At 42.1% G+C, this 27,846-nt stretch overlaps 1 protein-coding gene across 1 annotated transcript in view; it reads right to left on the reverse strand.

The window, feature by feature from the left end:
• Positions 1-2,805: 2,805 nt before the first annotated feature.
• The window catches only part of col9a1a (collagen, type IX, alpha 1a), a 26,150-nt gene continuing 1,109 nt past the window's right edge, over positions 2,806-27,846 (reverse strand). Inside the window, exons 3-32 of the mRNA XM_083938227.1 lie at positions 27,084-27,122; positions 26,911-26,973; positions 24,760-24,813; positions 24,571-24,606; positions 23,733-23,756; positions 21,911-21,964; positions 21,629-21,682; positions 20,223-20,255; positions 19,029-19,085; positions 18,859-18,912; positions 18,635-18,688; positions 18,387-18,440; positions 17,112-17,165; positions 16,970-17,023; positions 16,320-16,373; positions 14,594-14,647; positions 13,790-13,843; positions 13,643-13,687; positions 13,498-13,551; positions 13,279-13,332; positions 11,424-11,477; positions 9,067-9,138; positions 7,026-7,061; positions 6,865-6,909; positions 6,623-6,655; positions 5,082-5,228; positions 4,808-4,862; positions 4,514-4,702; positions 3,820-3,897; positions 2,806-3,681 (exon numbers count right to left, since the gene is read on the reverse strand). Of these exons, the coding sequence (XP_083794353.1) occupies positions 3,476-3,681; positions 3,820-3,897; positions 4,514-4,702; positions 4,808-4,862; positions 5,082-5,228; positions 6,623-6,655; positions 6,865-6,909; positions 7,026-7,061; positions 9,067-9,138; positions 11,424-11,477; positions 13,279-13,332; positions 13,498-13,551; positions 13,643-13,687; positions 13,790-13,843; positions 14,594-14,647; positions 16,320-16,373; positions 16,970-17,023; positions 17,112-17,165; positions 18,387-18,440; positions 18,635-18,688; positions 18,859-18,912; positions 19,029-19,085; positions 20,223-20,255; positions 21,629-21,682; positions 21,911-21,964; positions 23,733-23,756; positions 24,571-24,606; positions 24,760-24,813; positions 26,911-26,973; positions 27,084-27,122 (1,914 nt within the window). The 3' untranslated portion in view covers positions 2,806-3,475. The remainder of the gene's footprint in view (positions 3,682-3,819; positions 3,898-4,513; positions 4,703-4,807; positions 4,863-5,081; positions 5,229-6,622; positions 6,656-6,864; positions 6,910-7,025; positions 7,062-9,066; positions 9,139-11,423; positions 11,478-13,278; positions 13,333-13,497; positions 13,552-13,642; positions 13,688-13,789; positions 13,844-14,593; positions 14,648-16,319; positions 16,374-16,969; positions 17,024-17,111; positions 17,166-18,386; positions 18,441-18,634; positions 18,689-18,858; positions 18,913-19,028; positions 19,086-20,222; positions 20,256-21,628; positions 21,683-21,910; positions 21,965-23,732; positions 23,757-24,570; positions 24,607-24,759; positions 24,814-26,910; positions 26,974-27,083; positions 27,123-27,846) is intronic.

Below are 27,846 nucleotides of genomic sequence, written 5' to 3' on the forward strand. Positions count from 1 at the left end.
ACAGTCCAAAGACGTGCAGGTGTTGGGTTCATTGATGACTCTAAATCACCCGTAGGTGTGAATGGTTGTCTGTCTCTGTTCGTCTCTGTGTCCTGTGATAGACTGGCGTCCTGTCCAGGGTGGACCCCGCCTCACGCCCGATGTCAGCTGGGATCGGCTGCAGCACCCTCCGTGACCCCGACCCCGGGATAAGCGGTTGAAGATGAATGATGAATGAGTATTTCTATTGAATGCCTCATGAATCTCAGAGGGGACTACTTTTTTACTTCAATACATTTCTGGGCCCGTGTTCCTGAAGACTCCTAACTTAACCTAAAAATTCCCAGCAAGGAGTCGTAGCGTCGGAGTGAATCCAGAACTTTCTCAGAGACCTCTGAGCAAGGGACGGACAGAGACTCCTCTCTTAGTGAGGAGGTGTGGTCGACCCCGTTGCTAGGTATGAGTCATCATTTCAAAAGCTGTGATTGGTCGATCCTAAAAGCTAGATCAAAAATATACTTTCAATTCAATTCAAAAAACTTTATTTGTCCCCGGGGGGCAATTCAGGGCACACAGAGCAGCAAATAACAACAGTGCAACTATAAGGACGACAGTGCAACTATACGCTCTGTGCTCCGACCGGTCGACCACACGAGCAGCGACCCGGAACCGGAATACTTTTGGTGATAACGGGCAAAGGATGGACGGACAATGGCAAAGGAAGGTTGTGACAATCCGGCTGTTAAGTCGTGACGTAACGCCCTTTCAAAATATGATTCCCGGGTCCAAGCCTTTTATTTCTACAACGCCGCAGTGCCATGTTCCCCGTTGTTTGAACAGATCTGAGTTTTTAAAAAACAACGTAATTGTCATTTTACCTCTTTCTCATCATTTAAAAAGGTGTTTAACAGACGAAAGAGGTGATGTAATGGTTCACATGTTTGACCTTTGTGACTGTTTTGTTTCAACGAAGCATTTGGACCCAGAAATCTTATTTTGAAAGGGTGTTACGTCAGACTTAACAGCCGGATGCTGTCAGTGTTTGGTTGATGACCCTGCTGATGGAGGGTTGTGACAGACCCGAGTCATCACTGCTGCATTGTTGCCAAACCCCTCACTGTTGTGATGACTTTCATATCAGGTGGTATTGCATTGTTGTGGCGTTGGGTTGGAGAAGTGCGTGCATCTCTAATGAGATCGACCACAAACATGATTCCTGCACGATCCGATCTGTAGCGTTTCATTAATCCAGTGTCATCCAGTGTTTGGAGAATCTCTCTCCTGCCTCTTCCGTCCGCCATTTTGTCCTCTGCTCAGGGAACTCCTACGCCGCTTAAAAGTCCTCTTCCCTGCTCTTAACAGATCTCCCCTTAAGAGCTAAGATTCTTTAGGAATAGCTTTGATCTTTACTGGGATCTACTCTAAGGAAACATCACGATTCTACGAATTTTCTTAGAATTTGGCCACTAGGAGAAACTCTTTTCACTAAGAAGCTTTAGGAACACGGCCCCTGATCTCAACCCTGTGGTTCGCCCCCTTGTGGTCACTTTAAAACACTGAAGGTTCCCCAGTTGAGCACGGACATTAAAACATATTTTTTGTATTACAAGTTTTCTTAAATGTTCTGTTTTAAATATGCAAATGAGGCATTATGTTATGAAATGTGAGCTCATTTTCAACGGCCTTTAAAGATTCGGGTTCATGGTAAAGAAACTTCAGATACACACAAGGAATATCACCGTGAAACTTCCCCAGTTCATAACTCACATGAACGCAATTGTTTTCTTAAATGTTCTGTTTTAAATATGCAAATGAGGCGTAATGAGCTCATTTTCATCCATTTCCAGAAGAGAAACGTGAACTCTGGATAAAACTAGGGTCAAGATTCTTGCTCCATTTTGTTGTCAAAGGTTTTTACAGAAATCTCTTTTTAATTTTTCCATAAATCAGCGACCCGACCCCGGACATGCGGATGAAGATGAGACAACATGAGCCTTTAAAAAATCTGAAAACCTTCGGAATATAGAGAAGAATGAAACTGGGACATTCAGTGTCTGAAAGTGCAGATTTCTGAAAGTGATTTTGAGAAAACAGCCGTTAAAGATTTGGGTTCATGGTAAAGATACTTGAGATGAAAAGGAGAAATATCACCCTGAAACTTCCCCAGTTCATGACTCACACGAAGACAATTGTTTTCTTAAATGTTCTGTTTTAAATATGCAAATGAGGCGTAATGTTATGAAATATGAGCTCATTTTCATCCATTTCTAGAAGAGAAACGTGAACACTGGATAAAACCAGGCTCAAACTTCTTGTTTCACTTTGTTGACACATTAGTCAAAGGTTTTTTACAGAAATCTCTTTTTATTATTCCATAAATCAGCTTTAAAAAATCTGCAAACCTTCAGAATATAGAGAGGAGTGAAACCTAGAGTCTGTAAGTGCAGATTTCTGAAAGTGATTTTGAGAAAACGGCCTTTAAAGATTTGGATTTATGGAAAAGATTCTTAAGATGTACAGGAGAAATATCATCTTGGTGTAGTAGTTAGCACTGTTGCCTCACAGCAATAAGGTTCCAGGTTCGAATCCCAGCTGGGGCCCTTCTGTGATGAGTTTGCATTAATGAATGACCTTCCCCAGTTCATAACTCACATGAAGACAATTGTTTTCTAAAATATTATGTTTAAAAATGTAAATACGACGTTCTTCTAACGCTAACTTTGGTGAATTTAGGAGAAATCTACAGTCAAATGGTTGTTTTCCTTCCACTGACCTGTTATGGTTGTTTTAAAGTATAACACTAGAAAGAAATATGTTGCATAAGACTTCATAAAGAACATTTAATACCAAAAAAAAAGTCAAATTTAATAAAACAGCTTCTGGATCTAGAAACAGCCGCATCGTCATCGGTTTGCAGGCAGAGAAGTCCAGCGCGGGTCGTTTTCGGCCGTGCCCGTCCGTACAAAACATGCGAGAGGTTATCAAAACGTGTTTTATTTCCCTCCTTTGTACAACTCGAAGATGTCCCCTTGGATCTTGATATAATAAATAAGAAGTGTGTTCACACATCGCCGCCCTCCAATCACAGTAAACAGGAGAGAAATCATCAAACATATCCTACATTTAGAGGCACAGAGGTGACAAAGACAAAGATACTCGCAAACACAAACGTACGTCATCGGGCTGTATAATTTGCGTATTGACACATTTACATAAAACGTACAGAAAACACTTTTCAGACTCGTCTCGTTGTCGTTTGGCCCCTGGGTTTGTACAAACAGTGGGTTCTTAAATTCGTCTAATTTGAGGTAAAATGAATTTAAACGCTGATGTTCGCTGCTCAGCGTCCACCTCCGTGTCAGTTTATAACCGCAAAGACGGCTTCGAGAGAATAAAATGACTTTCCGAATGAAAAAGACGACAAACACGGACAGATCCTCCACGGAGCGCTGTTTTTTTCACCTCCAGTCTCTCAGTTTCCCGCTCGGGCCCCTCTTCACATGTCACTGGGGCCCTTCATGCCGGAGTCCTTCGCGGAAACCGGCGACGCCACCATGGGCAGGACGCACTGTGATGACTCGCAGTAGCCGTTCATGCCGGCGGGACCCGGGGGCCCGGGGACGCCGTGTAGACCGGGAACACCACGGGGTCCCCTCTCTCCGTCACGACCTTCTTTGCCGTAAGCCGGTCGACCGGGTTCACCTGAGGGGAGACGTTACACACAATTACACACACTACACTGAAGTGCCTCTGAGCAAAAACACGGAGTAGGAAAATATGAGTCAGAAATTGAGGACGTTTGTTCTAAAATCAGATTTCTTAGTCACGCTCGTCGTTTACCTGGTAGACCGGGGGCACCTGGGGTTCCTTTGGGTCCTCTCGCTGTGGGTCCTCTGTCCCCTCTGTCACCCTGGTCACCTGCAGAGAGACGATCATGATGATCACCAGGAGGATACGCGTAATTGAAGTTTCCATATTTAGCTGCAGTTTGAGCTCAGGCTTCACACCTCATCTGTTCCTTCGTTAACATTAAAGTGAACCCGGTTCGATCCCTGAGGGCGAAGTGGGTCGGGACGGAAATGAGAACACGGTGAACCCACCGGCTCCGGGCCAGAACAAAAACCCACAATGGGATTTATTCAGATTTACAGATGCACAAACAAGGTGACGGTTAAGTTTAGGCAACAAAAGGTGACGGTTAAGTTTAGGCAACAAAAGGTGACCGTTAAGTTTAGGCAACAGAAGGTGACCGTTAAATTTAGGCAACACAAGGTGACGGTAAAATTTAGACAACAAAAGGTGACGGTTAAATTAAGGCAACAATAGGTGACGGTTAAGTTTAGGCAACAAAAGGTGACGGTTAAGTTTAGGCAACAAAACAAAAGGTGACGGTTAAATTAAGGCAACAATAGGTGACGGTTAAGTTTAGGCTACAAAAGGTGACGGTTAAGTTTAGGCAACAAGAGGTGACGGTTAAGTTTAGACACCAAAAGGTGACGGTTAAGTTCGTAGAACTGCTGGTTCTGAATCTCACCTTTGGGTCCTTTGCGACCCAGAAGCCCAGCTGGACCCTTCAGACCGGGAAGGCCTCTCGATCCGGTGTGTCCAGGGAAGCCGTTCTCTCCGGAGGGGCCTGGGGGTCCAGGCGGGCCGGGGGGACCAGGAAGCCCAGAGATGCCCGACTCAGGCCGGCTCAGGCTGGCTGCTAGCTGGGCCAGCTGCTCTGTGACAGGAGGACACGTGTGACGTTTATATTTAGAAGCTTATGCAGCGTTCACTGACGTACATGTTAACAGTGGGGTTCGGTGGGACGATGACAAACACTTACCTTGCATAACTCTCATGCAGACTTGTTTGATGTGAGTGTCTGTCGGGGATTTTCCCTGAACACACAAAGATGGTTGGTAGCGATGAGCCGTCTGTTCATTAATGTATGTATGTATGCAAACTTGGCCCTGAGGTGCTGCCTCAGCAAAACAAATATTTAATAAACTAAAGCTTGATGAAGACATGCTGTAATATCTGGTAACCTCCCTGTTAAGGAAGATTTTGAAACACAGAATTTGACGGTTCAAAATAAGTGAGTAGATAAAAGGTCTCACCGCTGGGCCCTGCGTCCCCGGCAGGCCTGGTACCCCCATGTCACCCTGCATGCCACGGGGTCCCGGTTGTCCCGGCTTTCCCTCTTTCCCCTGCTGTCCTCGGCCGCCCTCAGGTCCTTTATTCCCAGTCTCTCCTGGTGGGCCGGTCTGTAATCAACAGCAGCAGGTAGAAGTTTAAGATGTATATAAATCCATCCATGGGTCAGGACCGAAAGAAAGAGGTCGCGGGTACAAGCGGCCGAAATGTGTTTTCTCAGGAGGGGGTCTGGAGTCTCCCTTAGAGAGAGGGGGAGAAGTTCAGCATCCGTGAGGAACTCGGAGTAGAGCCGCTGCTCCTTTGCGTTGAAAGGAGCCAGTTGAGGTGGTTCAGGATCATCTAGTAAGGATGAACCCTGGGCGCCTCCCTAGGGAGGAGTTCCAGGCACGTCCAGCTGGGAGGAGGCCTCGGGGAAGACCCAGGACCAGGTGGAGAGATTAGATCTCCACACTGGCCTGGGAACGCCTCAGGATCCCCCAGTTAGAGCTGGTTAATGTGGCCCGGGAAAGGGAAGTTTGGGGTCCCCTGCTAAAGCTGCTGCCCCCGCGACCCGACCCCGGATAAGAGGATGAAGATGAGATGAGATGAGCTAAATCCATCCATCAAACGTATTCTCGTGTCAGACCGTCGTGAGATCAGGGACGCGGCGACACACAAGAGAGCAGCGAAGTCAGCATTTATTTTTATGTAAACGTGGTCTCGAAGGTCAAAGGGAGGCGAGGGATTAAAAAGAAAAAGGTTAAGCTAACAAGGTTAAGTTTAGTCAACAAAAGGTGACGGCTAAGTTTAGGCCACAAAAGGTGACTGTTAAGTTTAGTCAACAAATGGTGACGGTTAAGTTTAGACAAAAAAAGGTGACGGTTAAATTTAGGCGACAAAACAAAAGGTTCAATTCAATTCAATTCAAAAAACTTTATTTGTCCCCGGGGGGCAATTCAAGGTGACGGTTAAGTTTAGGCCACAAAAGGTGACGGTTGAGTTTAGGCAACAAAAGGTGACGGTTGAGTTTAGGCAACAAAAGGTGACGGTTTAGTTTAGACAACAAAAGGTGATGGTTAAGTTGAGGCAAAGAAAGGTGACGGTTAAGTTGAGACAACAAAAGGTGACGGTTAAGTTTAGGCAACAAAAGCTGACAGTTAAGTTTAGGCCACAAAGTGTGACGGTTAAGTTTAGACAAAAAAAGGTGACGGTTAAGTTTAGACAACAAAAGGTGAAGGTTTGGTTTAGACAACAAAAGGTGACGGTTAAGCTTACTCAACAAAAGGTGAAGGTTTGGTTTAGACAGCAAAAAATGACTGCTAAGTTTAGATGACAAAGGGTATTTTAGTTGTCGTAGAACAAAACACATAATGTTCCTCATATCATCATCATTGTGCATCGTCTCTGCACCGTCATCGCAGCCGGGGAATGACTGTTACGGCTCTGCAGATTGAGTGTTTTCAACGCCGTCGCACCTCCAACTGCTTTATAATAAATAAATAAAAAGACATGCAGGTGAACATACCGATCCTTTCTCTCCTGGTTCTCCTTGGTCGCCCTGTTGGGGAAAAGAACCGTTAAATGAGTGTACTTGTACAGAGTGTACGGTCATACGCTGTTTTCATCTCATAGCCCTCGACTCATAATAATTTAACAGCACGTGTCCGTCTTCTGCGACTTCAGTCCTCCAGACTTTATAGCTCGACAGACAAAATCTGCAGCCTGCACGAAAACAAAAGCAGGTGTTTCACGTCATCGATCACTCACCAGGTCTCCCAAGTCTCCCGGTGTCCCTTCAGCACCTGCACCTCCCTGAAATTAAAAATGCACGACAGGTTTTTGACACTTAACGTGCTCCAGCTCCACGATCTGTAATAATCGGAGTATTGTAATAGCAGGTGTGATATTAACGTTTGTAACAAGCGTACCTGGTCTCCCTTTGGACCGTCGAGGCCGACTGCACCCTGTGAAAAAAGAACATCATGAGAAATGGATGAATAGTTCATCTGTTCCTCCCGTGTTGCTGGTTTATTTTGTTGGACCACTTGAGGGCAGAAATAAGTTGTGAACCCAACATTGCAACGTATCCTTAAACAAAGGTTTGTATTGTGTGTCTTACGAAAAGTTAAGCACAGCTTTTTCGTGCGTTATCCCACGATTGTCCTAGCCTTGCGAGACCATCCTGATCTCACAAGCGCCATTTTATTTTAGTCGCAGATCAGTCTGGTGACATGCGGCGGAGAAAATCGTCAAGGTTGCCAAGCGATGGAACCAATGAGTGTTGGTTTTGAGGTGGGTCGAAGTGTGACGCAACGAGAAGAGACTGTTCAGTGTAAACAACATCACGAGAAATGGATGAATAAATTTAGGCAACAAACGAATGGTTAAAATCAGAGAGAAGGTCAAGTACTTCCAGGACACGAACACCAACGGTAGACGAACCTGTGTCCTGTGTTTTTGGACGCATCTGCCACTTGCCTCCATAAAGCTGCAGTCGGCAAGCCTGACAGATCGAGTGTACTCTGTCAAATTTTGAATGTTTACAACTCTCACGCCCATCCCCCTCTACCACCACGCTCCTCTGCTACCTCCCATCGAGTGCTCGTCAGTGCGTGTGCACCAGCTTCCTGTGAACGTGCCCGTGTCTTCTGTCATCGATCGATGGAGTACACGCTACACAGAGGTAGGCTGGCTAACTTACTCATAACAGCTACTGCTAACTTCTTTTAGCATATACCTAGCTCGAGGCGTGGGCCTGTGATATTGTAACATGCACGAGGGGGGAGGGGGGGGATCTGTGGCGTGTGCACGAACTGTGCCTGACAACCAGCTCTGCGCTGAGTGGACCGGATGATACTGGCGCGGTTTTTGCAAAACAAACAACAAGCTCTAGGTGCACGTACAGGCGCATTTTTTTTTTCTCAAACCAGATGCTTTATGTTAGTAGTTAGCACTGTCGCCTCACAGCGAAAAGGTTTCAGGTACGCATCCCGGCCTGGGCCCTTCTGTGTGGAGTTTGCATGTTCTCCCTGTGTCTGCGTGGGTTTTCTCCGGGTTCTCCGGTTTCCTCCCACAGTCCAAAGACGTGCAGGTGTTCGGTTCATTGATGACTCTAAATCACCCGTAGGTGTGAATGGTTGTCTGTCTCTGTTTGTCTCTATGTGCCCTGTGATAGACTGGCGTCCTGTCCAGGGTGGACCCCGCCTCACGCCCGATGCCAGCTGGGATCGGCTCCAGCCCCCCCGCGACCCCGACCCCGGGATAAGCGGTTGAAGATGAATGAATGAATAGTGTCGGTTGCAGTGAATATGATCAAACACATATGTGAAATCAGCGGTCTTATACCACATCCTCTGCTCTTTATGTGTGGAATATACACAAATTACTGCTCATTATATGTCGGCAAAGTGAATCAGAACAGGACGAGGAGGGAATGAAAATGTGCTGCAGCGGATCCGATCTGTGCTTTGCAGAAACGTACAATGCCAGCATCTTATTCTGGCAAATGGGTTGATTTATTAGATTTTTATTTAACCCTTATTTAACCGGGAAAAACACTCAGACAAGAGTTTCCTGGCCAGGAGATGCAGAAGCACAAGTAACACAGTTTCAGACACACAAAAATATAAAAATGAAATGGAAACAAGTAAAAAAGAAAACGTCTTGTGATATCAAAACATAATTCAACAATCAAAAACATCTGCAGCCAGATGCGACGGCTGCCGAGTCTGTTAGCGTCTCTTTTAAATGTGTCCAAGGAGAGCAGCTCCTGACGATTCAGGTGGTTTCTGCAAACTTAAAGGACCTTTTCTTCCCAGTTCAGTTCACGGACTTTAGAAGCAATGCATTCTGGGAGCGAAGACAGTAACCTAACGTAGGTTCTTTGAAGGATGCAGGTCCGATTTAAAAACAAGCTCATGATATGGAAATGACAGAGGACATCCATCTGTATCATTTTGTGTTTCTTACCCTGTCGCCCTTCTGCCCAAGGTAACCAGCAGGTCCAGGAAGTCCAGGAAGACCGGGGTTCCCTTTACCTCCCTGTTAAAACACACACACACACACACACACACACACAGACACACACATAAATTAAACACCACTCAACATCATAAGAGAGCGACTGTGTGAAGCTTGGAAGAGCCACCTCCCCCACCTAAACCTGACCACATCCACAGAAAAAATAAAAAACCTGAGGACCCCCAACTCCACATCATCCAACCACCCGCCCTCCCTCGCATGTTTCTGGGTGTGTTTGGGTATGGATCGTGGTGTACAGTGGGGCGACGGGTTTCAGGCATTCCTGGGGAACAGAGAGCTCTTTCAGGGCTTCTCAGCTTCTTTTCCTGCCCCTGAAACACCCCCCCACCCCCCCGGCTGCACAAAACCCCATGGGTTTTCACAGATTTCTGTAACAAGAGGCCATTCATGCCCCTCTCACCGGCAGATTAGAGACTTAACTGCAGGGACAGAAGTTCATAAAGACCTGCCACTTTTTAATGAAAGCACGAGGCTTCGGCTCTAAGATACAAGGTTTATCTTGGTGAACGATCCTCGTGTCGAATAATACGCTCAGGCCGGGAGATAAGTGTTAGTGAACACTGATCGCTCGCTTTGTATTTCAGGGCCCTGATCGCCCAGTTTGATGGAGCCGAGGTTTGCAGCAGCAGAGAGGTTCAGCCGGCACCTCCAAACCTGAACTGTCAATCACATCTAGGAGATTATTATGTTCTGAATTTAGCTGCATCAAAAAACGTCTTTCCCGGTATCATTATGGACACTATAACACTATAGAGTGGCAAAGTCCCGCCCCTTCCACTAGACCCCGATAGAACCTCTGAGATCCCCAAAGAAATTTCAGTCAAAAGCAACTGGACTTGGTTGTTTGTGTAGGAAGACGTTTCACCTCTCATCCAAGAGGCTTCATCAGTTCATGTACACATCTGACCAGACTGGGACTAGTCCGGGGACCAGTCTTAGGAACAAAGGACCAGTCCCAGCCTGGTCCTGGTCCTGGTCCTGGTACTGGTCCTGGTCCAGTCCCAGCCTGGTCCTGGTCCTGGTCCTGGTACTGGTCCTGGTCCAGTCCCAGCCTGGTCAGATGCGTACATGAACTGATGAAGCCTCTTGGATGAGAGGTGAAACGTCTTCCTACACAAATAACCAAGTCCAGTTGCTTTTGACTGAAACTGCTTTGGGGATAACGACGACCTGGACAAATGAGAATATTCACAGGCTGACCTCTGAGATTGTAAAAAATGAATGGGTCTCAATGCAGATGATGTAATTATTTGCTGGTCCCAGTCGTTCTATGCCCCAAATTAATTTAATGTGCAATTGTTCAGTTTAAAGTAGTACTACTAGTAGTAGTAGTAGTAGTTCCGGTGCAAAATCATCCCATCCCGGTCTTTTCTGGCACTTGCATACATCAAATAAGCCATCGAGACCGTTTTAAAAAAAAAAATGAACTATTAACGGGGAAATCCGGAAGAGTCGCTGAAAACGAAGCACCAATGGGCTCCTTCCTTTTGGATTGCTTTCTGTAATCGACTTGAATGGACTTCACTACGAGAGGAGCTGGTACCTGGGCCAGTAGGTAAGTAAATCTAACTTTATCCCAATAAATTTCAACACTTCATCTCATATTTTTGACTATTTATGTCATTATAGTGAGTTTTTATTTAATAATTTGGACTTTTTATCTCATAATTTTACTTTTTTATCTTATAATTATGACTTTTATCTCATTATTTTGACTTTTTATCTCATTATTTTACTTTTTTATCTTATAATTCTACTTTTTTATCTCATAATTAGATTTTTTTATCTCATAATTTTACTTTTTTAACTTATAATTATGACTTTTATCTCATTATTTTGACTTTTTATCCTATAACTTTGACTTTTAATATCATTATTTTGAGTTTTTTATCTCATAATTTTACTTTTTTATCTTATAATTTTACTTTTTTATCTCATAATTCGATTTTTTTATCTCATAATTTTACTTTTTTATCTTATAATTTTACTTTTATATCTCATAATTTCGACTCTTCGTTCAAATTGTTTAAACTACAAAATCACCCCCAAGGACAGATCTACCTCTCCAATTCTGCTCTGACCTCACTCTTATCAAAATAAACACTACAGATTATTTTCAGACAATCCCAACAAGCACTCTTTGACTCTTTCCAGCTGTTGTTTAAAGTTCGTCTTTGTCCCATCGCGACTTTAATGCAGCAAAAACAAACGTAGCGTGAAGAAACTCTCCTGTCGACAGTGGTTGTTGTGCTGTGATGAGGTGCTGAGCCGTTCTCAGGTCTTACCCTGGGTCCTGGTGCTCCTGCAGGCCCCTCGTTCCCTCGCTCTCCTCGTGAACCCTGAAAGAGAGAAAAGAAAAGGCAAATTAAAAAAAACAACACAAATAGGCGCCTAAATGTATCAAAGAACTGTTTTGTTTCTGACCTATATCAGAATTCTTTAATGTATTTAGCAATTAGAGCTGCAGATGTAGAGACTGTAAGTGTCTTTTTTTGGCTTCTCTCTGCTCGATTTTACATTGTGTTTCCTTCTGTGACAGTTATTAACTGTTCCCCAGATTATGTTTTAGGGTTCATCCACACGATCGAAAACGACCTCTTCTTTCTCTGTCATTCTTTAAAGTTTTCTGTCCACATGTGGCGCTGTAACTGCCACAGAAATACACCAAAAAGGAGAAGAAGAGACGGGGAGACGCTGCGTAGAATACAAACACCGGAGAGTTTCTCTCTAAATCTGGAGACTTCCCAAATCCTCCTCCATTCCAGAGAGAAATGTGTCCCTGTTTCTGGTCTTAGTGGAGACTTTTGTGGTTGTTTGGACTCTGATGCACCGATCACTCTGCAGTTAGTGTCCTCACTGAGCAGAGGGTGCTGCTGGGAGCCCCTTCCCCGTCCCAAAGAAACTCAAAGGTGGGCCCTGTCTCGCTACTTTTTGCAACCTTCATTGGCAACTTTATTTTTAAAAAGCGACTACCGACCTATTTAGCTACTTACTCAGACCATCAAGGAAAAGGGAGAAATCTGTGGTCGACCTAAGTCATTCCCATGCAAGTCGCTCAGAGTCAGGTTCAGTCTACAGGTCTGTGTCTCTCTCCACGCAGCAGCACTGTCGTTGTTGTTGATTGGTGACGCCGTGGGGGTTTAGAGGCGATTACTGAATCATTAAGTATGCAGTTTCACCAATCAGACGAGCGATACCGCTGTCAGGCTCTGTGTGGGTGGTCGGCCAAAACCCTTATTGGCCATTACTGTACTAGATGATGCAGAAGTGTGCAGACTGCAAAAATGCATGATGTAAAACACTGAACTGTGCAGCAGACAGCCTCACTAATCCCGTTGTTCCTCCTGCTCACGTCAGTTTTACTTTCGATCTTGGAGATGAATCATGCAAAATTGTTCTGCGTGGTCTCGTTAACCTCCTTTAATCAGACTTTCACCGGGTTTGTAGACGCTATGATATGTAGGCAGGAAGGAGTCTTCTGCATCATTGGTCTGCATCTGTAATTTAATTCACAGTGTTTCGGGGCTTGTGTTACGTCCTGTGAGTGTGAGCATTGGTCCCCCTGCAGTCTACATGTCGAAGTGTCCTTGGGTAAGACGCTGAACCCCAAATTCGGTGGCGGTGGCACCTTTTACGAACCAGTGTATGATTGTGGTGTGAATGTCGACTTTGACGTGGACTTTCAGGGGACGGTTTCACAAAGATAGACTTTGTCTTTGGCTTTTATCCAACCGCTAGCTAGACTTTACATCAGTCGGCAACCTTTTGATATTAAGTGCCATTTTCACAGTTTCTCGTTAATGAGTGTGCCATATCAAAGTCAACCAAGCTCACTCCTGCAGAGTTAATTTCCCACATTCGCCACATTCTGAAAAGAAGGCGACGAGTACTAGCCAATCAGAGGCAGACTAGGACGTGTCTTCATGAATGTGGATAGGGAAAAGGTAGTGATGTCCAAACAAAGCTTCATGACGCTATATTTTTTATTATTGTATTTTTATAGTATCTCCCTCTCCAGATAGGCGAGAACGATTGGATCAAGTTGCGAGAACGGACCTCGACAGTGAGGCTACGTCCATATTTTAAACAGTCTATGGAGAAAACCTGCAGCTTTAAAGGAAACAGGTGAAGCTGACTCACTGGTCCTCCTCTGGGTCCAACTGGTCCCACCTCTCCCTGCTCGCCACGCTCGCCCTGGAAACAAATACAATATCATCAAATCAAATAACCCTCTTAAAATACTTTAAACCAAATAAAATACTTATTCCTGTAGTTAAATGTGCTTTTGCAAACTAACTCTCTCTCGCTTTATTATGAAATTAACTTTATTGACACACTATTGATGCCCTATAAACGTACTTGTTTCCCTGGAGACCCCATCGCTCCTACAACACCGGGATCACCTGTTTTACCCTGGTGACAAAAAGAGATTAAAAAAACACCATCGGTAAAAGTAGAAGTGGTGGAAACATCTGTTATTAATAGTGTTAAAATGTGATCATACCACTCCACCACTGTGTCCTTTTTGGCCATAAGCGCCCGGCAAACCCTACATGAAGAAAGTGATATTAAAACATATTAAAAAATATCAACAAATCTTTCCGTTTATGATGAATCAGAGATGCTTTCAGGGGTCAGAGGTCAAACTTACAGGAAGTCCCTGCAGGCCAGCGTCACCCGGAGCCCCATTTTTTGCCGTAATACCCTAAAAAAACAATAGAAACAATTTAGACTTTCTTCACAAACAAAACATTAAAATAGCATTCAAATAATTCATTATTTTTTCTCATAGTCCAGTAAAAGGTAGAGCAATATATACTTAAATATAGCAGTATATATATATATAGTGACATTTATATAAATTAAAGTAGCATAGAACAAAAGATAAAAAGGTCAGAAACCAAATAAATTATGAATATAAACAATATTTATAAACAAATGAATCGTATGTTTCCAATAAAGGAGGCCAGAGGTTATTAATTCCCATCTCTTGTTTAACTGCTTATAATAATCTTTTTAGACATAACATAAGACATAAGACACAAGTTTACACTTCTTCCCACTCCTTTTTGGATATGTTAACAGAATTTATATATTTTTTCAGTTTACTTTGTTAAACTTTGTTATTGTACATTTATTTTTCTCAGTTTTTTCCTTTTCTTTATGACGGCCCATTAATGTGTGATCATTTTGTTTTTTCACATATTCGAAATAAACTATCTAAACTAAAAAATTAAAAAATAAATAGACAAATTCAGCAGCTATGAACAACTATTTTCCATATGTGCACCAAATTACATTTATACACTAGTCAAATACTTAAGACATACAAAAAAAAAATCCCAGTATCCTTTTTAAAAAGTGTTTTTAAACTGAATTATGTTTGTGCAAAGTTGTACTTCCTGTTTCCCAGACTACTGTAATAACATGTTGTTCTTATTGGACAGGAAGGTACCTTGGATCCAGGCAGGCCGGGTATTCCCTCACGGCCGTCTGGACCGGCGAGACCCTGTTGACCAGAGAGAAAGATGAGATGAGGTTTACAAAGATTATTATTACACATTAAACGCGTCTCTGCTGAAATGAAGGAAACACTCAGAAGGTGCAGAACTTTTAAAGAAACACTATCTATTGACTAGGGCTGGGTATCGACGACACTGACGTCATTTCTCAATGGAAAACAGGTTTTTTCTCTCTTCTCTTGATTGACTTTGGCGAGGGTTTGACGGACAGATGATGCGTCCAATAATCTGCCCTTTAACAATCCGTTACGCCTTCTTAGATGTGTGTAACAAACCGTCTGATGACGCAGGTTAATTGGTGTTTGCTGGGAAGCAATTAGCTCAGCTTTGCCTATGGCTCTTCTAAAGTTACAAAAAAAAGAAATCTAGTCCCACAGACTTGCTAACAGCCAGACATGGCTAACACTGATTAGCTTGGGGCGGTGCGCTGAACCATCCAAAACGTCTTTTTTAACCAATAATACTTTTCAAAAAAACACCAAACCTCTGCAAATGCATGAGAAGAGTCCCTACACATAAAAGGAAGCACGAAATACTTAGTTAGCGAACCCAGGGTTTATAATGCTACAAGCCCCAGCAGACGGCTACATCCATATTGAGAGGCAGTCCATACAGTTCACTATTTTCCTCCTTGAACTGAACTCCAGTGCATTCGGTAATCGACTTGTAAGGACTGCCGATCAATATGGACGTACTAAGCAGTTTAGTGTTTGTGTGGCATTTATTCAGTTTGAGAAACTTCACGATGTCTAAAAGCTTTGCTAACACTAGGCTACGCTCGGTTAAACTAACAGGGCAGCAACAGGCTAACGTTCAATCAGCCAGGAGGGACTATTTCTTTGTAAGAACAATGGTTTAGGGAAGATTTTTGTTAATTAAGCAGTTCTAACTGGAATCAGGAATCACTGTTTATATTGCCATAGTTGGTAACCCTTTAATAAAAGCATTAGCTCACTTTAGTCCATGATATGTTGGGATTATATCACGGCCTGTCGTGAGCTTGTGCTTAAAGGTTGAGTCTGTAGAATCTTCTTTAAAAGCTTTATTTAAAAATAAGAAATAAATACACCCACGGGGCGTTTAGAGGGGTACAGAATGAAAGTACTGCTTTTTTGACAGGTTTGACAATGACTTTCTGTCTCGTTCTGATTACATTGTAGCAGCCAATGGCGTTGGGCGTTGCTGGTTGCCTGGGTTGTCTGTTGTTCGGCTACAGAAACAAGGAATCATTCTGAGTTGAGAGCTAATCGATTACACACCACTCAAAGAAAGACTTACAGTTGAAGACCGGCTAACGTTAAATACTGTTGTAGAATTAATTGATTAGTCCAAAGTAGTCGTTACCCTGTATATGCATCACTGACATGGAGCAGGCTGATCGTTTGACACACTCAGCAACAAACCTGGCAACCCGACTGCTTTTAATTATTTTTTGTTGTTGCGACGACGATCTTGAGACACTAGATGGCAGTGTTCGGCTCATTCTCCATATTCAACGTTGAAATATTGTAAATCAACGTCATAATTTGGTTGCATTTTTACTGATAGATTGGAAAAAGTGGTTGTTAAGTGGTGGCGTTTGAAAGAAGCAGTAGTAGTAGTCTATCACAGCCGCAGTGTTTAATGTCTGATGTATTGATGAAACGAAGCGGGACTCACAGGCTCTCCTTTCGGCCCGGGGACTCCTCTGATTCCAGATGGACCTCGCTCACCCTTCGGAGTAACAAAGAAGGAAACAGAAAACATTTCAAAACTCTAATCGCACATAGGAGGAAGAAACAAAGGACGCATTAAGAGTCAGTAGCATCTGTAATAGCACTCACTAAACCATGGGTGTCAAAGTCAAGGCCCGGGGGCCAGATCCGGCCCGCGAATGAATTACCTCGGGATGATATTTGATTAGTATTAGAACCGGCCCGCACGCCACAGCCACCTGCTGGTGTTTTTCACGCACCAAAACTACAATACCCACAATGCAATGGTGATCCGTGAACTCACTGCAGCACCTCAAGTGAGTTCATTATTCATCAGCATTCAGGGCAGATGTCAACGTTCACTTGAAATTACTGACAGAGCCGTACAAAAATATTGGATTATTAATTGAATTATTAAATAAAAATACAGCACACTGTGTTTGTTCTTGGTTCAACAGGTTAAATGCATAATTTTAATATGTTTTAGTAAACATTGAACCAGTCCGGCCCTCGGCTCGTAGCAAATTAGTTTTTTTGGCCCTCTGATGTATTTGACTTTGACATCCCTCCACTAAACTGTACCAGCGTTGTTGTTGTTGGTGTGTAAGCTCTTACCTGAACTCCTGCTGGCCCGGGCTCACCGATGGCTCCTCTTTGGCCTGGGTCACCCTAAAAGAAAATCATCCATTTTTGTTTTTTTAAGTAGTATTTTGTCTAAATACAATAACACAAAGGAGGGGTCGAGACGGAGACTCACTGGGCCTCCCTGGATTCCCCGAGGACCGCCGTCTCCTTGTTTTCCACGAGGGCCCTGTTTGAGGAGACGGTTGTAGTCAGTAAAAGTTGAATTAAGACATTTTTAACATGTGTTTTTTTTAAATAGAAAGATATGAATTAAATCAGTGTACCTCAATCAACCTCAATTTTAAAAATAAATAGTGTGTGTACATGTTTTTTATTCCAGTGCAGACGACAGATGCATCATTAAATTATTGATTATATGATTTTTATTTTATTTTTTTTAATCATAAGCGATTGAATGATAGTGTTTACTCTACAACTGGGAAATATGACCTGAGCCTGACCTGAATTATTAATGTTTATTTTGCCTTTATTTGCTTTTTGTCAACTATTTTTTAATATATACGGATTATTGTCCTTCTAAATAATTGTATATATGATTATTTGTCTACACAGGTGTGGGTTTGAGTAGGAATGTGTGTATATTGATGAATCTGTTGTTGGTGGTGTTTTTTATTTTTGTATTTATTCTACTTTTTGGTACAAGTATGTATGAACTTATCCGGCAGTTCAGTCTGACGTAACACCCTTTCAAAATACGATTTCCGGGTCCAAACGCTCCGTTGAAACGAAACAGATCCAACGGCCAAACATGTGAACAATTACGATCACCTCTAATGTCAATTAGACATCTTTTCCTACATAAGAAAGAGGTAAAATGACAATTACGTTGTTTTTTTTAAACTCAATATCTGTTCAAACAATGGGGAACACGGCAACACGGCTCTGCAGCGTTGTAGAAATACGAGGTGTGAGTGAAAAGCACCCTGAATGAGTTTAAGACGATGATCAAATCTATTGACTGACCGATGTGTGTTTATGTTAATTATTGAAACTGTGTTGCTGCTACCTTTAAAAAATAAAGAATAAATAAATAAAAAACACAAATAAATAAACATAGAATGTATTAATGATGTCTGACTACATTTTTTGACTGTGTGGCTGCATTCGTTTGTGAGCTTTTATTTTGAAATGTATTTGTTGGAAGCTTAAGGTTTACCCTCCTGTGTCTTGTTCTGATTGGATAATTGGTTTTCAGCCATTTTGTGCTGTGTGTGCGTGTGTGTGCGTGTGTGTGTGTGTGTGTGTGTGCGTGTGTGCGTGTGTGTGCGTGCGTGCGTGTGTGTGTGTGTGTGTGCGTGTGTGCATGTGTGTGTGTGCGTGTGCGTGTGCGTGTGTGTGTGTGTGTGCGTGTGTGTGTGTGTGTGTGTGTGTGTGTGTGACCTCTTACCCTGTCGCCTTTGGAGCCAAGTATTCCCGGGAGACCTCTTGATCCACCTGGGCCCTAAAATTACTCAGCGGGAGAGAGAGAGAGAAGATACAGAAAATATGTCTCATGTTAATATGTTTGACTCGTTTCGAAGCATGTGGAGACTTTTATTGTGAAAGGGAGGTTAAGAAGGAGAGAGAGAGAGAGAGAGAGAGAGAGAGAGAGAGAGAGAGAGAGAGAGAGAGAGAGAGAACAGGGAAATATTTTACTGGTAGTCCTTGAGCTCCGACGTTGCCCATCGATCCTTGTTCACCCTCCTCTCCCTGGAAGAGAACGTAGAAGTGTTTTCAACTTCTTCAACATTACTAAACTTTTGCAGAAGCTACAGAGAAAACACTTCTTAACTACAGGAAACTATTTTTTTTACACTCTGCAGAATCTCACTCGTGTTTGCATGTTATGTGTTGCGGGAACAGACCGCAGAGGACGTTACCTTGTGTCCCTGTCTTCCAGGTTCACCAGATTCACCCCTGATCCCTTTGTGGCCCTGCAGACAGACAGGTAGGAAGGACGTTTATACATTTATATATTTTAAAAAAAGAAGACCAATGAATAAAATGTTACCGTGCAGTTAGAGCACAATAAAAGTGACATTTCACTCACTTTCATGCCGGGGAGACCAGAGTGTCCATGCAGACCAGCGGGACAGGCGTTGGGACACTGAAACACACAACAGCCTATTTGAGGTCATGGAAGAGCCCTGCCACTAGGGGGCTCCACTGTCCAGTGACTCCCCCCTGACACATGCGCTATAAATATATACACATATATAAATATAATTATACAAATCTCTGCCGATTATAACAAACCAAACTGCTTGAAAATCACTTGAAATTTCAGCGAGATAGTACGATTTTAATAGAGGATAGACCTCCTTCCTGGAAACATGCAATGGAGGCGAGGCTCCCCCGTACCAAGATGGCGGCCAAGATGGCGGCCATGTTGACGTATTGCGCCAATGAACAGCAGCCAATGCAGCATCTTTGTATATATATTTATGCCCCTATCCTAGCATTAAGAGCATATGAGCAAACGATTTTATGTTTTTGCCCATTAAAGTTAATTCTACTTCAGTTTATTGCTGATTAATAATGCGAAAATGATCAGTTTCAGAACATCAGTGAATGAAAGTGCTGTTTTATTTACTTAAAGTTAGTTTGAGCTCAGTCATTTATATCATGGAGAGCATCGTGTGAATTTAGAAGGTTCTGGATTTAGTTAGACGCTCAGATGTCTGAGCTTTCTACCAGCACTTGAACACATCAGTCCGGCTTTCACTTGCATTAAAACGCAACGTTAATGAAACAAAACTATGGTAATTTTAAGCATGACATTATATAGTCACCACGTGCTAATTCATGTACTTAGTCAAACATGCTTCCTGTCAGTGGTGAATCTTCATTCTTGAAGTTTGTAACATGTTTATAGTGTTTGTTAAAGGCTGCGACTAACGATTATTTTTCCATTATCTGCTCATTATTTTCTCTATAAATCGTTTTGCCATTGAAATGTCAGAAAAAGCCCAAGGTGACATCTTCAAAGGATATGTTTTATCTGACCCACAGTCAAAAAAATCCAAAGCTATTGAGTTTATTATCGGGTATGACAAAGAAAAGCTTAAAAAAAAGCATAAAAACCAGCAAATGTTTGGCTTTTTTCGCATAAAAAATGATCAAAACAATTGTTGGGTTATAAGAATAGCTGCCAATAAATTTTCTGTCTACTCTACTAATTGTTCTCTATAATCGTATTTTGACATAAAGCAGTTTTGTTGAAACAGTTGTAAATTAATCTCACCAGGTCCTCGCCTTGGTACACGCCTGGAGGGCCCTGGAAAAACAACAACACAATGTGTATTTAGCTTAAATACACTTTAAATCATAACTTAGGTCATCTTTTTTACCTTAAAACAAGACTGAATGTGTCAAACAAACAGTAACATTACACAGGCACTTATTTTAACCCCACCCACAATCTTTCTCGAACCCAAAACTACATGGTTTTGTTTGAATTTACAACGTAAACCACGCGTTTCCCGTGTTTAAAATAGCAATTTGAATGTGTTGTTTTTGTTTTAGAAGCATTAATTGGTGATTTCTTGCTGTAAAAAGTGAAAAATTTCACGTATAGTCAGTCTAAGACAGTATGTTGCATGTTGTTGTATTAGCTAGCATCTACCCTTTAGCTGGTAAAAGCCTGAGTAAGTGTCGGCAAAACCTGCAGAAAAAGTTCCTACAGTGCAACACAACGCAAAAAAGTAAGACAGAATTCTCAAAAATAGTCTTTTAGAGAGTCTGACAATAAACTCACAACTATAAACACATTAAAAATGTGTCAGTATCAGCAAAGTGTTTCAGAGGTGGATGATGCTAATAATTTAGCCTCATGCTAACCATAGTCAACGGCTACGGCTAATTCAAGCTATCGCCTCGAATCACACTGTGTATAGCTTATAAAAAGGGGTCTTACAGTATGTATTATTCTGTATCTATATATTATAGGTGTAGATATATATTCTATAGCTGAGTAAGAGGCTATGAACTTTGTTTGAACAGCACCACACACTTACATATCAGGACAGTCAGTGTGACCGGCCAAAAAAGGTCATGCAAGAGTAGGAGACTGTTGGTTGAAAAACAGGATGTTAAAGGGGCGCACTGTGCACGAGTGTTCTGGGAGGTCAACATTGGCCGGACCAGGAAAGGGCCCGAAGTTGGCCGATATTCAAACGTGTGGTGGATAACTGGTCAGTGGTCAATTCATACCAAAGAAAGGAATAGTTTGATTTGTTACAGAACTGCTAACATCAAGACTGAAGACAAGGGGTGTGTTAATTCATTCATTCATCTTCAACCGCTTGTCTCTGTCGGGTCGCGGAGGGGATGGAGCCGAGCCCAGCTGACTACGGGCGTGAGGCGGGGTCCACCCTGGACAGGACGCCAGACTATCGCAGGGCACAAAGGGTGTGTGTTGACGTCTATAAACTATGTCTAAAGTGAGCTGAGGACGCTTTTTTGACTGTTTCCCGGGAGACAATAAAGTCCATCAACTGTCTTAAGAGTCTCAGTTACAGTTACTAATCTCTGCTTCAACATGCGTCACCTCAAAGGGCTTTACAACGAGACACAATGCATTTCTCTTAATTACACCTTTAATAATCAGCCTCCCTGATAGCGTTGAACAAAGGTGGATGTGATATTTACCCTCGGCCCAGCGACACCAGGAAGACCCACTTGACCTCTCTTGCCTCTCGCTCCCTGTGTACAGATAGAGGAGTCTTTATTAATACAGCGTGTATATGGACAATAATCGTTCATATCAATGCAACATCAATAGCTTCCACTCATCAATATATTTTGTATTTGTAGCTTCTGTTCTTTTCTGACATTTAGAAATACACTTATCGATAAAGTTTGTCTACTTTTGAATACATACATGAAAACTTTACACGATCATTAAACTAAAATGATGATAAAGTTACTCACAGATGGTCCAACTTTGCCCAGTTCACCGGGTAGCCCGTCTGTACCTGGAATACCCTGTTAAGAAAAACAGCAAAAAATATGTTTTCTACGGAAGCCCTAAAGGGTCAGACACACATACATTTTATTTCCTCCATTTTCCTGTGATTACGAGATCATTTTCTCCGTTTTCCTGTGATAACGAGATAATTTTCTCCGTTTTCCTGTGATAACGAGATAATTTTCTCCGTTTTCCTGTGATAACGAGATCATTTTTCTCCGTTTTCCTGTGATAACGAGATAATTTTCTCCGTTTTCCTGTGATAACAAGATAATTTTCTCCGTTTTCCTGTGATAACGAGATCATTTTTCTCCGTTTTCCTGTGATAACGAGATCATTTTTCTCCGTTCTCCTGTGATAACGAGATCATTTTCTCCGTTCTCCTGTGATAACGAGATCATTTTTCCCCGTTTTCCTGTGATAACGAGATAATTTTCTCCGTTCTCCTGTGATAACGAGATCATTTTTCTCCGTTTTCCTGTGATAACGAGATAATTTTCTCCGTTTTCCTGTGATAACGAGATAATTTTCTCCGTTTTCCTGTGATAACGAGATAATTTTCTCCGTTTTCCTGTGATAACGAGATAATTTTCTCCGTTTTCCTGTGATAACGAGGTAATTTTCTCCGTTTTCCTGTGATAACGAGGTAATTTTCTCCGTTTTCCTGTGATAACAAGATAATTTTCTCCATTTCCTGTGATAACGAGATCATTTTTCTCCATTTTCCTGTGATAACGAGATAATTTTCTCCGTTTTCCTGTGATAACGAGGTAATTTTCTCCGTTTTCCTGTGATAACGAGGTAATTTTCTCCATTTTCCTGTGATAATGAGATCATTTTTCTCCGTTCTCCTGTGATAACGAGATAATTTTCTCCGTTTTCCCGGGATAACGGGATGATTAATTTGAGAGATAACACGTTTCATTCATTATCTCTCAGATTAATAACATCGTTATCTCAGGAAACAGAGGAAAATTATCTTGTTATTTCGGGAAAACAGAGAAAATAAAATGTATGTATGTATGATCCTTTTGGGCATGGGTGTCAAACTGATCCAGTAAAGGGCTGTGTGTGTGTGTGGCTGCAGGTTTTCATTCCAACCAAGCAAAAACACACCTGACTCGCCTTACTCCATCACCTGAACTGTCTTCACACAGGTGATTTGTTGGACCAGGTGTGTTCTTGCTTGGTTGGAATGAAAACCTGCAGCCACACACACACACGGCCCTTTACTGGATCAGTTTGACACCCCTGGTTTAGGGCGTCTGTAGTATGCTACAAATAAAAGTACTTTCTTTGTATAAAGGACGTGTATATGTTACTGCTCAGTCTGTCATTTGTGGATGACGTGTTTTATTTCCATCAAACACTTAATAGGACATGAGCTCCCCTCAAAACATCCCTCAAATACTGATAATATGCTATTTTTCCAGGCATTTCTTCTCTTCTGTATCTTCATCATCATGGATCATGCTTAAAATTAGGCTATTATTGATGTAGGCTTGATGCGTGGAGGTGATTCGTCACTAATTCTCTTTAATATAGGTATACCAGCACGCCAGGTGTGTCTTTAAACCCACCAAATTGCCTTTATTCATTTCTGTGTTTGTATAGTCGCAAAATTTGGATTTACCAAAAGTAATGGAAGCAAATCGACTCATCAGCTGGTACAGACAAACTATGAATATGATACGGTGTCATACTGTCACCCCTTGTAAACCTTACTCACACTAACATGAGGTGAACATGATAAACCCTGACAGCACAGTGTGTTTGTATACTCACGTCCAGCCCATCAGGTCCCACACCCTGTGAGACAGACATCAACGATGGACAGTGTCAGGCAACAGGAATCAAAGCACATTGTTGTTGAAAGACAAAGGCAAAGATTTTACATACTTTTGATACATTGTGGCATATATCAGAAAATATCCTTTCAATATTATGAAAATGATTTAAATCCAGCGGTAATAACATGTGGTTTGTCATGTTGTGTCTCTGTGTAGTCGTTTTGTGTCTCTTTGTGGTCATTTTGTGTCTTTTTGTAGTCATTTTGTGTCTCTGTGATCATGTTGTGTCTCTTTGTTGTCGTTTTGTGTCTTTTTGTAGCCGTTTTGTGTCCCTTTGTGGCCATTTTACGTGTCTTTGTGACCATTTTGAGTCTCTTTGTAGTTGTTTTGATTATCTTTGTGGTCATTTTGTCTCTTTTTTTGTCAAGTTGTGGTTTTTTTTGCATTGGTTTTGTGTCTCTTTATGGTTGTTTTGTGTGTCTTTCTAGTTGTTTTGAGTATCTTTGTAGTTTGTAGTCATTTTGAGTGTCTTTGTTGCCATTTTGTGTCTTTTTGTAGTTGTTTTAAGTGTATCTTTGCATACTTAGCAGTATTACAGGATTATAGACCAATTTATGTAACAAAGACTGATGCTGTTTTTCGACAGATCATATCAGTTCTTCACTTTAATATAAATTAATTTATTGTGCACCTTAATTATGTATCCAAACACCTTAGCAGCAAATATTTACATAACTCTGGGAGGATGTTTTGTACAGAATCTGCATAACAGATCGATTTAATCTCAGTATGGCTAAAGCATAAATGTAATTCAGGTGAATATTTGTACTTACAGTCTCTCCAGCAGGCCCACGTGGCCCAGAATCTCCCTGAAAACAAATAAGGAATGTTAAATCAGAAATAACAGAGTACAACAGGATATACAGAGGCTCAAAGGTAGACAGAACAACAGTTTCCCAACAGCTTTGCAGAAAGAGAAACAGAAATACAAATTCATTAACATGTAGAGATAATAAGCGTACTTTTGGTCCTTTCAGGCCGACTACGCCTGGATCTCCAGGAGGTCCAACAGGTCCCTGCAAAGACGAGACAACATCCTTTAAAACAACATTTGAAAACAACATAATGATGAAAACAAATTCTACGATACATCACGATATATTTTGAGTTCTGAACACTTTTTACCTCCAGGGGCTTCCTGAACTGAGGAATGCGGAGGCACAATTTTAAATATGAGAGGTGAGCCTGTACAGTACCTTCACGGCCCAACAGGGGGCCACGACCCACACTTTGGAAATCACTGAGAGAATACGATAAAATATGTACTTAAAATTGTTGTATGAGGAAAGTTTCAAGTTAATAAGTCTGATAAAGTTATTCTATTCACTGTGGCCAGATTTTGTCACCGCGATAGCATCACAACCTCTAACCTCTAACCTCAACTCTCACTGTCCATTCCTACCGTGCCAAAGTAGCCTGGCTAACGCGTCTGCTTTGATCACGCTAAAGCACGGCAGGGATCATCTGGGCCAGGTGTGAGTGCGCCTTAAGATGCATTCATGAAACTTGAAAAGTGTGTAGTTGCTATCAAAATGAAAGTTTAAAGATGGGTGTGGTCCGAGCAAGTGGTCAGGAGTAGGGAAGGGGTCATTGCCCCACGGTAGAGGCTAGTTAACACCCGCTAGACGTGTTGACGACACTGCTACTACTGCGCAGGCGTCAATACTGACAGTATATAGACAGTAACAGAGTGTAGCAACATTTTTTTCTGAGAGAAAAGCCAATAAATATAATACAAAAATGACACAATCTAATCTAAATGTGATCCAAAATTACAACAACAGAAGTTACTTTTGTCAGGAGAGCTGTCGTCTTGGTTGTTGTTATTAATTTCTTTCCAATTTCAAGTCTTATTCCTGCTGGAAAATGTTCAGTTGGGGAGTTTTTGGTTTAGAAGCTTTTGTTGGAGATTTTTGACCGTAGAAAGTGCTGCTATAATGTCACTCCACAGTCACTGCTAACTCTGTAACATGTAACTACATGCTAACCTCAGGGAAAGCTATAATCTTGGTTGCTGATGTTGTTAATTTCTTCCCGTTTACAGATTTAATTCCTGCTGCAAAATGTTGCATTGTGTTGTCTTTGATTAACAAGCCTTTACTGGTGATTCCTGGCTGTAAAAAGGTGAAAAAAGGGTCCCGCTATAATCCGTTATAGTCAGTCTAAAACAGTCTGCTGCATTTCGTTGAAGCCTGCACAGTTTTTTGTGATTGCGTGAACACATCTAGAGGGTCTTAATTAGCGTTCCCCTCCATCTTTATGCTTGATTTGGCGTTGCGGCCTATCCTAAGATGGTCTCTAGTGCCAGCCTGCGTTCATCTATGGAGACTCAAACTTAAAAAACGTGACATCAGGAAGAGGTGTGGTTTCCTTTCATTAGCTCCTCCCCTCACCTGCCTCCTCTTTAAAATAACCCCCAGATGTTCGCCACCTGGCAAACGAACGGAGGGAACCAAAGACGCCTGAAACCAAATAGATGCTATGTTGATTTCTTAAGGTTTAAACCCAAAACACAACATATCTTCTCACTGCATTGCATTCTGGTCTATTTTATGTTATTTAGATGTAGAAACGCTCTCCGCCTCTTCCCTCAAAGCATAACTGTGCAAGCATTGGTGCAAAAATTTTGATGCTTCTTCTCAAGTTGCAGTCCACATGAAGCTCTGAATCTGCCGGTCTGTTCTCAGCACCGTCGCCACAAGCAGACGGGCAAAACACACTGAGTCCATTCTGCTCCACCTTCCCCAGCACACGGCTCTCTCTCTCTGGGCAGCCGATCTCCCTCTGCACACCCCTCCACCATCACACAAAAAGACCCCTGTTTCTGTCAGGAAGCGACTCGAGACTCTCCCCTAAATAGCCGGATTGATTTATTCAAGGGGTGTTTTTTTTCACTCAGTTGAAGCCAAGACAAACTGCTCACACAGCAGCAGATCTGAGCTACTCAGATCTTACAGAGCTTCAGTACGTCCTCTTATTGGAGGGGTTTAACCTGCGGCGCAGAGAGTGAATGTTTTGTTTCTCGGAAAGACACAAACCTCTAAAATGTGTCTGGTGGACAAACACTCCACCGAAACCTACCGGTCTGTGCCGACACATGTTGTTTCACTTACATCTGCGCCCGGGAGGCCTGCAGCTCCAGCAGCTCCGTCTTTGCCGTTCTCACCATCAGGACCCTGGAAGCAGAAGAAGTTCACCTAACGTTAAGGCTGTCGATTTGGCTACATCAGTCAGCATCCGTCGCACATTTCTTGCACGCAAAAGGAGAAATTAAAGGTCCACTCACTGGTCCGCCGTTCACTGTGGAGTCGTCTCCTCTGTCGCCCTGCATGAGGAACGTGTTCAGATGTGATTTGATAGTTCAACCTGAAGAGTTTAGAAAGTGGAAGACTGCTCGCTTGTTGCACAGAACACTGGAGGACATTTGTATATTTCTCTGCGATTTTGGGGGCTCGTCCAATCCAGACGCGTTAAACTCAACAATTTAAAGAATCAAAATTGTGGATGTTTTATAACCAGGGTTATACATCATATGATTCAGGAGAATTGACCCTTTCTTTCTGCTGCTGATTGAAATCATCAGCCTGCATAAGATTTGTGTGAGCCTACCGTATTTGACTTGTTTAAAAAAGCTCAAATTGAAAGTTGAATAACTCCATAGTCAACCAGGGCAATCCTGTACTTTCATTGTGAAAAGTTGTGTTTGGGTGTTTTGGAGCAACATGTGACATTTGGTACAAATGCATATTTTCCTCAGTGAGTTACAGACATTTATTGTACAACATGTGCGTTTTTTTAAATGCCTATTGTGTTTTTTAGTGCTATCTTTGTATTTTTGATCAATTTCACCTTTGAGAGTAAACATCAACATCCTTCTTTCTTTCTAAGAAATGAATTTCTAATCACCCGTTCTTTCTAAAGGACTTTATTGTTAAACCCTTTTGTCCAAAATAATAAAAAAAACAGCTTCTCTCTGACTCACTGAGCTGATTAACTCTAACTGAAATAGCAGCTACAACACGACTGCAATCGAAAAATGTCCTTATGAC

Source organism: Echiichthys vipera (genome assembly GCF_963691815.1).
Source record: "Echiichthys vipera genome assembly, chromosome: 2".
Taxonomy (NCBI): domain Eukaryota; kingdom Metazoa; phylum Chordata; class Actinopteri; order Perciformes; family Trachinidae; genus Echiichthys; species Echiichthys vipera.